We start from the raw sequence: 10,416 nt of genomic DNA on the forward strand, positions 1-10,416 counted from the left end.
CCCCCCCCCCGTTGGCGCTCCCCCTCCCCCCCCCCCGTTGCGCTCCCCCCCCCCCCCCGTTGCCCTCCCCCCCCGTTGCGCTCCCCCTCCCCCCCCGTCTTGAAGGTAGAATCTGAAGTGCTGTTTACTGGGGAATGGTTTTCACAACTATAATAATAATTGCTTATTGTCACAAGTAGGCTTGAATGAAGTTAATGTGAAAAGCCCCTATTCGCCACAGTCCGGCGCCTGTTCGAGGAGGCCGGTACAGGAATTGAACTATATATGCACATAGAAGTAGGGGACAGTAAAGAAGTGAAAGAACAAAGAAAAGTACAGCACTCGAACAGGCCATTGAGCCCTCCAAGCCTGCGCCAACCATGCTGCCCGTCTAAGCGTCCGGGATCCGAATCACTCTATTCCCATGCTATTCATGTATTTGTCAAGATGCTCCTTAAACGTCCTTTTCGTCCCTGCTTCCACCACCACCTCCGGCAGTGACACCCACTACCCTCTGTGAATTAAAAAAAACTTGCCATTGAAACTTGAACTGGAAACAGGATTCAAGATGGCGCTCCCGGAGCGAGGTGATTTCTTGCAAGCTGTGTCCAGCATACCCTCTAATTTTATCTTTTGCTCTCGAACTTTGCTTCTAAAACTTCATTCTAACTCTTTTTTTTTTTTAAACTCTCTAACAATGTTCTAATTCAATTACTTACAAATTTAGCGAACTTTAGGATCTTTTCTCTACACCTTGCTATAACTGTAACATTACATTCTGTAGTCTCTCCTTCCTTCCCTTTGTATGGTATGCATTGTACAGCATGCAAGAAACAATACTTTTCACTATATACTAATACATGTGACAATAAATCAAATCAAAATTGACCCCTCTACCCTGGGGAAAAAGTCTCTGACTATCCACTCTGTCTATGCCCCATATAATTTTGTCGACCTCTATCAGGACGCCCCTCAACCTCCTTTGTTCTAGTGAGAACAAACAAAGTTTATTCAACCTCTTCTCAAATCTAATGCCCTGCATACGAGGCAACATCCTGGTAAATCTCTTCTGTACCCTCTCTTAAAGACTCCACATCCTTCTGGTAGTGTGGCGACCAGGTATTGAATATTACGCTCCCAAGTGTGGCCTAACTAAGATTCTGTACAGCGGCAACATGAATTGTCAAGTTTAAACTAGTATGGCAGGGGGGTGAGTACCGGAGCAATAGGTCAGAAGGTGAAAAGATTGAGGGAGAACTAGGAAATAGGGCCAGTATGCCTCTGAGGAAGAGCAGACAGGGAGATGTTGCTGAAAACAGCGGGACTTGGTGGGCTGAAGTGCATATGTTTTAATGCAAGAAGTATAACAGGTAAGGCAGATGAACTTAGACCTTGGATAAGTACTTGGAACTATGATGTTGTTGCCATTAGAGAGACCTGGTTGAGGGAAAGACGGGATTGGCAGCTAAACGTTCCAGGATTTAGATGTTTCAGGCGGGATAGAGGGGGATGTAAAAGGGGTGGAGGAGTTGTGCTACTGGTTAGGGAGAATATCACAGCTGTACTATGGGAGGACACCTCTGGGAGGGCAGCGAGGCTATATGGGTAGAGATCAGGAATAAGAAGGGTGCAGTCACAATGTTGGAGGTTTACTACAGGCCTCCCAACAGCCAGCAGGAGATAGAGGAACAGATAGGTAGACAGATTTTGGAAAGGAGCAAAAGCAACAGGGGTATTGTGATAGGAGACTTTAACTTCCCCAATATTGACTGGGACTCACTTAGTGCTAGGAGCTTGGACGGGCAGAGTTTTTAAGGAGCATCCAGGAGGGCTTCTTAAAACAATATGTAAATAGTCCAACTAGGGATGGGGCTGTACTGGACCTGGTATTGGGGAATGAGACCCGGCCAAGTGGTAGAAGTTTCAGTAGGGGAGCATTTTGGGAACAGTGACCACAATTCAGTAAGATACTGTTGATAAAGAACAGAGTAGCCCTTTGTGAAGCTGCTAAATTTGGGGAAGGCTAATTATAACAATATTAGGCGGGAACTGATGAACCTAGACTGGGGGTGGATGTTTGAGGGTAAATCAACATCTGACATGTGAGAGGCTTTCAAATGTCATTTGAAAGGAATTCAGGACCGGCATGTTCCTGTGAGGAAGAAGGATAAATATAGCAAATTTCGGGAACCTTGGAAAACAAGAGGTATTGTAGGATTTGTCAAAAAGAAAAAGGAAGCATTTGACAGGGCTAGAAGGCTGGGAGCAGACAAAGCCTGTGTGGAATATAAGGAAAGTAGGAAGGAACTTTAACAAGGAGTCATGAAAAGTCATTGGCAAATAGGGTTAAGGAAAATCCCAAGGCTTTTTACACGTACATAAAAAGCAAGATGGTAGCCAGGGAAATGGTTGGCCCGCTTAAGGACTGGGGAGGGAATTGATGTGTGGAGCCAGAGGAAATGGGCAAGATACTAAATGAATACTTTGCATCAGTATTCACCAAAGAGAAGGAATTGGTGGATGTTGAGTCTGGAGAAGGGTGTGTAGATAACCTGGTTCACATTGAGATCCAAAAAGACGAGGTGCTGGGCGTCTTGAAAAATATTATGGTGGATAACTTTTTTTTCGAGGAGGTCACAAAGATGATTGATGTAGGTAGGGCAGTGGATGTTGTCTATATGGACTTAAGTAAGGCCTTTGACAAGGTCCTTGATGGCAGGCTGGTACAAAAGGTGAAGGCACATGGGATCAGCGGTGAGATGGCATGATATATATACACAACTGGCTAGGTCATAGAAGGCAGAGAGTAGCAATGCGAGGTTGCTTTTCTGATTGGAGGGCTGTGACTACTGGTGTTGTGCAGGGTTCAGTGCTGTGACGTTTGCTGTAGTGTGTATATAGATATATAGATATATATGGATATATGGTTTGGAGGAAAATGTAACTGGTCTGATTAGGAAGTTTGCGGATGACACTGAGGTTGGTGGAATTGTGGATAGCGGTGAGGACTGTCAGAGGATACAACAGGATTTGGGTTGTTTGGAGACTTGGGCGGAGAGGTGGCAGACTGAGTTTAATCCGGACAAATGAAAGGTAATGCATTTTGGAAGGTCTAATACAGGTAGGGAATATACAATGAAAAAGTGTTATACAACTAGGAATAACTTGAAGCACAAAAATAGGCATATTAATTTGTGCGAATGCAAGACTCCATTGAGGGTTAACATTCTGGTGGTAGCTGAAAGCAGGTGTTGCTGAATTTTATCAAAATTGGTGGTGATGCAGCAAGATGAAGTTGGCATACAGAGTCTTGGTCTGCTCTACAGGCGATGGCAGGAATCATCCAGAGAACCAAGTTTAAACTTGAGGCCTGCTTTGGTGTTGACAGCTGGATCTTAACAGCAGACTGCCCTGGAAGTTCAGGAACATAACATTAAAACTTAACAAATACAAAAGTAATTTGGGTCATGTGTTATTGCCCATTGATAAGCCAGTTTCAGGTTGACAAAAGTTTTGATGTCTCTGGTCAAAATCCATTTTCCACCCTGATTGATAGTGACTATTAACACATTTGCAGGTATAGCCAGTTTCAATGGCTCTCTTTGTTATCAGTCCAGGCTGGGATCCTGGACTTAGGGGCCTCACGGTAGCATGGTGGTTAGCATCAATGCTTCACAGCTCCAGGGTCCCAGGTTCGATTCCCGGCTGGGTCACTGTCTGTGTGGAGTCTGCACGTCCTCCCCGTGTGTGCGTGGGTTTCCTCCGGGTGCTCCGGTTTCCTCCCACAGTCCAAAGATGTGCGGGTTAGGTGGATTGGCCATGCTAAATTGCCCATAGTGTAAGGTTAATGGGGGGATTGTTGGGTTACGGGTATATGGGTTTAAGTAGGGTGATCATTGCTCGGCACAACATCGAGGGCCGAAGGGCCTGTTCTGTGCTGTACTGTTCTATGTTCTATGTTTTTGCTGCTCCCTTGTTTCATTGGTTGTAATGGGTTCACACAATGATGGATGTGAGATTCCACAATGATGAAAGTTGAGTTTTGTCCTACAATCACTGTTAGAGATTGCAAATTGTGTAAACTATGGGGTCATGTTTTGGTCCAGCGAATCCATTTTCAAGTAAGCAGAAATTAAGGTGTGATTTAAAGAATTTTTGATCCCTTTCATGTCTTATAAACATAACAGTCGTCAGAAAAAGGTGCCAGATTCCAGATATTTGCTGAAGAGAACCAGCTCTAGCTGAGCAATACCTCTCTAGTACTGTTTAGAATTATCAGACTGCTTCTCTGACATCCAATGCTGGATGAGCAGAAATTTCCTCCAAATATTTCTGGCAGCTGTCTGAGGCTGAATCAAACTGTTTGCAACCTTGATACGCTCTATGACCCCAAGATGAGCTTCAGATTACATCTGCAGCATCCATCTCCACGTCTCCCTCAGGTCATCTGCTGAAAGCTTCATCTGTGCCTTTGCTGCCTCTAAAATTAACCCGATGTATACTACCTGTCCTCTCTCATTCTGCCTTCCTGTAAATTTGAGGCCAACCAAAGCTGTCCTGCCCCAAATTATATCTGATCTCGTTCACTCATCACATTTGTGCTCCTTATCCTAGATTGACTGTTTTTATAAAACAAAACTCATCCTCTTTTTCAATTCTCTCCATGGCCTCACTATTGTATCTCTTGTACTCTCTGCCCTACAAACCCCAGAGGTAATCTGCGCTCCTCCAGTTTTAGAAGTTTCACCATTAGTGACAGTGCCTTCAGTTGCCAAGGCCCTAAGCCTGGGATTTCCATTCCTAACTTGTCTTTTTAAGACATTTCTTAAAATATATCTTTTTTGATCAAACCTTTGATAATTTGACCAGGTATCTCATTATGTTGCTTTGTCACATTTTGCTTTACAGGGCTTCTATATTTTATTGCATTAAATGTGCCATATAAATGGCAATATTGTGGTTATGTGGAAATTTGTACGCACATTGAGATATTTAGCCCTTGATGTTAGATTGCAATATGCATAGAAGAATCCTGTATTCTTGTTGAGTGAATGTTTTTAAAGGTTAGTTATATTGTTTAAATCACAGGTCATGCTGGACAGGCATCTGATATTTTCTGCCTAAAGTGTGTTTTCAGTTGAACACATTTTGGAGCTTTAAAAGCTGCTTCCATCTATAACTTCACATCAAAATGTAAACATTGAAATTTATATGGAAATGTCAAACGTGATGCTTTTTTAAAAAACTTCCTCTAATGTGTTGAGCATTGAATGTTTGCTGTTAATTGATTTTAATTATTTTTCCCCTTTTTAAAGGAAACACAGCTTTACATGATTGTGCTGAGTCTGGAAGCCTGGAGATTATGAAGCTGTTGCTCCAATATGGAGCCAAAATGGAGAAAGATGGTTATGGAATGACTCCATTGCTTTCAGCCAGTGTGACTGGTCACACTAACATTGTGGACTTCTTGACCCAGCACCCACAAACAAGTAAAATTGAACGTATTGACGCCCTTGAGTTGCTAGGAGCCACATTTGTGGACAAGAAGAGAGACTTGTTGGGAGCTATGAAATACTGGAAGAAAGCTATGGACATGCGATACAGTGAGACTAATGTCCTCACTAAACCAGAGCCTCAGGAGTTGATAATGGCTTATGATTATGCCAAAGAAGTAACTTCTGGAGAGGAACTGGAAGCCTTGATTGCTGACCCCGATGAAATGAGGATGCAGGCTCTTTTGATCAGAGAAAGAATTCTAGGTCCTTCACACCCTGATACCTCTTACTACATAAGATACAGGGGTGCAGTCTATGCTGATTCTGGCAATTTTGAAAGGTGTATCAACTTGTGGAAATATGCATTGGACATGCAGCAGAACAATCTGGATCCACTGAGTCCAATGACAGCGAGCAGCTTGCTGTCTTTTGCTGAACTTTTTTCTTTTATGTTGCAAGATCGGACAAAAGGTGTATTAGGAACTTCTGTGTCCTTCAATGATTTGATTGGAATATTGAGCAAAAGTGTCTTTGAAATAGACAGAGCCATGAAGCAGGTACAGACCCCTCCTGACTTGATACAGTTGAGCAAAGCGCTCTCAATAATCCTGCATCTCATCTGTTTGTTGGAGAAAGTGAAATGTAGCTCTGAGCAAGAGTATCTCAAGCGGCAAACTATCTATAGATTTTTAAAACTGAACTCTAGAGGAAAAACTGGGTTTTCCCCACTTCATCTCGCAGTTGATAAAGACACTACTTCTGTAGGTCGCTATCCGGTTTGTAAATTTCCATCTTTGCAAGTCACTGCAATGTTGCTGGAATGTGGAGCAGATTTCAATGCAAGAGACTTTGAAGACAACAGCCCATTGCACATTGCAGCACGTAACAATCATCCTGAGATCATGAATCTTCTCATTAAGGCTGGTGCACACTTTGACACCACAAACTCCCATAAACAGACTGCCTGCGATTTACTAGATGAGAAGGAAATGGGAAAAAACTTAATTCAGCCCATCAACCATACAACTTTGCAGTGTCTTGCTGCCTCTGCCATAGTAAAACACCAATTAGTTTACAAAGGACAAATCCCAGAAAAACTGGAGGCTTTCATTTTGCTCCATAGATGAAATGAACAATTTTGGGGTTAGTTTCTAGAATGCCTGTAAATATGGGAAGAAATTGGTCATGTATGCGAGTTTTCATCTGTGCGCTAAGAGATGTTGAATGGATTCAGCAGCTGTTAGTGAATTTTGATGATTGCATGTTTTGTTTTGCCCTCTTGATCACCTTGCATCCCAATTCATGCACACTGGTAATGCATGTGTATATAGTATATTGTATCTGTTTATCAGTATTTTAGTGGAAGCCTGCTCTATGCTGCTTTGCTTTTGGTTAAACTTGGGATTGTTTATAATAAATTGGAGTCCTAGCAACCCCTCTGCCAAACTTGATTTTTAAAAAAAAAATACGTACAATGGAATAATAGATGTAAGCTGACTTTTTAAAATTTTCCTTTTGTTCTGATTAGTGTAAATGCAATATTCACATTGGGTGGGAGCCTGGCATTCTATTTCTTTAATTCTGTACACTGTCAAAGCTGGCTTTAATGTCAATACCTTAAGTGCTTTTAAGTCTTCAGTGCAGTTGCTTGAAAAAAAGACTGCTCTGTGTTGACACATCACTATGCAGATACTGAAAATTGATTAGAGCATTGGGCATCTTTCTCATGCTTTTTGTGGAGTGCTCATTTGTTTAAAAAGCTTTGCATTTTTCATATGGTATTCTGACTACTTTGATGGAAGCATCTATGGGCTATTTTGTATAGAAATGCATTTGACTCTTTTTACTGTCTGTTATGGAGTAAGGAGAAAAATAAGTTACTTTGATCCAATGCATCGTAAAATGGTGATTTCAAATCCTTTTTTAATAGCTTTGTACAGAAAACTGGAGAGATTTCCTTTCTTTTGAAGAACAGCCTGCCACCTACAAGGTGTTCATAATTACCAGCTTTTGCATCAAAGTAATTGCATCTGAAAGAATATCCACATTACTGTTGTAACAGGAAGGGTGACATTTGAGGGTTTGGTTGGATTCAGGTAAATACTGTAATTCTGCACTTTACTGATACAGATGAGGATTATTATGGCACATTGGCCATGTAATGTCTTAAATGAAGCATTCACAATAAAATGCAAAAAAACTGCACTTGCCTTTGCCAGAGTGAAGTTGCTGTCTCGTCAACTGATAAGAGGAATTGCTGTTTACTTGTAGTTCATATCATATCCATAGCATACCTTCCATGAGAGAGCACAGCTAGAATTCACCTTTATTTTATTTTATCACTTGAAAAGACTTTTGGTTTTTTTTGTCCTTGGTTGATTGAATGAAAGCAACTTGCTAAATTGGCATTGCTTTGCAGACTCAACCCAAGCTTTTCTTCCATATGGAAATCTTCTGGGTCTAGCTCTCTGATATGTTTTATGGTATATCTGAGCTGGTTAATGTTGTAAATCTTCTTCATCTGGTTTCTGTGTAACTAAATTTTCTTGCTGTACCCATTTTATTTTAAAGTGTATTTAAGATACGTCATTTTTAAGCTTCCCTGAGCATTTGAGTTTCTCAAGTACCACGATGCAGTGGAATTTTTCACTATTCCAGTTTGACAATTACTGCAGTAAAATTCATATGTTGAAGCTGACCAGTTTCTTTGAGGAGATAAATACTATGATGAGAGCATGTATCATAATAGTAAACATTTTTATAACAGCGACTCTACTGTCCTAGATGAATTGGGGTGGGTGCAGGTGTTTAAATCTTTTTTTTAAAAAACGGCCATCAGTTTATTAGCTCACTGCGCAAACTGCTTTGGTTGGGCATTTCTGTTATACTACTATCATAGATCATAGAATTTACAGTGCAGAAGGAGGCCATTCGGCCCATCGAGTCTGCACCGGCTCTTAGAAAGAGCACCCTACCCAAGTTCAACACCTCCACCCTATCCTAATAACCCAATAACCCCACCCAACACTAAGGGCAATTTTGGAAACTAAGGGCAATTTATCATGGCCAATCCACCTAACCTGCACATCTTTGCACTGCGGGAGGAAACCGGAGCACCCAGAGGAAACCCACGTACACACGGGGGGGGATGTGCAGACTCCGCACAGACAGTGACCCAAGCCAGAATCGAACCTGGGACCCTGGAGCTGTGAAGCCATTGTGCTATCCATAATGCTACCGTGCTGCCCTATTGTGGTCACTAACCCCTGTCAATACAATAATAGTATCTTCAGTTGCATGTTTCTTTTTCTAGGTACATGGGCTTGCCTGAATAGTGTGTCATCATTGTCAATGCAGTATCTACTTGGGTGAGGTGCTAGGTGCCTTGCACCCACTGAAATGTCATGCCCATTAGGGTCCCTTTCTAAAAAAATAGAGAATGTTGTTATATGGGTAATGGTGTTTTGTACAGAATAACATTTCTCATGTTAACCATTTCAATACCAGGTTCAAAGGGCCAATGTTCATGTTTGAGCCTCGGCTAGATATTTTGGATGGGTGGGGGCGGAAATGTCACACCTAGTGATTATTTTCTCATCTGGGGATATCTCGATTCACACTTTCAAGAAAAACTCCCACAGATTTCTATTTATTCCTCTGGTCCCAATTCTGATGCGAATGATACTATGATATGTGAAATGCTTTAAGAAACACTTTCATTTATATATAACATCCTTTATGACTTCAGGGTTTCCCTCTATATTTTACAGCCACATGATTTTGTTTTCCTTTTGAAGTCATCACTGTTGTAGGACAGATGCTAGCTTTGTTTGCACACAACATGGTGTCTCAAACAATGGGATAATGACCAGGTCTGTGTTTAATTTTGGCTGAGGTGAGAAACATTGGTCAGGACATCAGGGATAATTTTCCTGCTGTCTCAGCTGGTGCATAGGGATCTTTACACTCCATTCGATAAGATGAGGCTCTTGTGTCTCATTGATAAATAATGGATTAAATTGAAATGGACCGTTCTGCAAGTAGTTTCGTGGCTACCTGGTAGTTGCAATATTGTTTAATGCAAAACTCAAATGGGTGTGATGGCTTACCCTTTAAAGCCCACTATGAATGGCTTGAGCAGCTCTGCACTGAACGTTTTTTCTATTTTGGCTAACCTCAAGAGTTTCTGCTTTGTGTACAATATTGTCAGAATACCTACTGGTATAATAGGAAAATACTTGCTCATGTTTTATTTGGGTAGAACTATCCTGCAGCATAATTGTTGATAAAACAGAATGTTGACCTTACAATTAACTAGGAGCAGAAGTTGATCATTTGGCCCATCGAGTACCCTGTTTCAATAAGATCACCTTGCATTCATCTAAACTCCAATAAGCATTGGTGCAACCTGCTCAACCTTTCCTCATAAGACAACCATTTCATCCCGGGAATCAGCCTGGTGAGTCTTCTCTGAACTGCTTCCAGTAGAAGTATATCACTCCTTCATTAAGGAGAACCATACACTGTACATGTGATCTCGCCAATGCCTGTACAGATGTAGCAACACTTTTATACTGCATCTCTCCTTGCAATAAGGCAAGCAACCCATTTGCTTTCCTAATTACTTACTGTTGACTTAACTTTTGTAATTCATGTACAGGGATCTCTGTACTGCAGCATTCTGCGGTCTCCATTTAGATATTCTGCTCGTCTGTTCTTGCTAAAGTGGACAACCATGTCTACTTTTCCCTTTCTGCTTGTTACAACAATTATACTTGTGCTTTGTTGATGTTTAAGCCATCTTGCCGGTGCATTTTAAATTTACTTTAGTATTGATAAAGTGACTAATATGTTATATCCATGAATTGAGCAAATGTGAGTGTGATTACTTTACTTGCTGAAATAGTGCTTGTGATAAAAGTCTCGAGCCCAGGAAATGAAC

The 10,416-nt window shown here is 41.4% G+C and overlaps 1 protein-coding gene across 1 annotated transcript; it reads left to right on the forward strand.

Moving 5' to 3' along the window:
* Positions 1-5,263: 5,263 nt before the first annotated feature.
* On the forward strand, positions 5,264-7,684 carry fem1c (fem-1 homolog c; the record flags this gene model as incomplete). The annotated part of the gene is made up of 1 exon (XM_038805062.1): positions 5,264-7,684. A coding segment is annotated over one exon (1,338 nt), but the record flags the coding sequence as incomplete, so codon positions are not given.
* Between the last annotated feature and the right edge of the window lie 2,732 nt (positions 7,685-10,416).

The sequence above is a fragment of the Scyliorhinus canicula genome, chromosome 8 (assembly GCF_902713615.1).
Source record: "Scyliorhinus canicula chromosome 8, sScyCan1.1, whole genome shotgun sequence".
Classification (NCBI taxonomy): domain Eukaryota; kingdom Metazoa; phylum Chordata; class Chondrichthyes; order Carcharhiniformes; family Scyliorhinidae; genus Scyliorhinus; species Scyliorhinus canicula.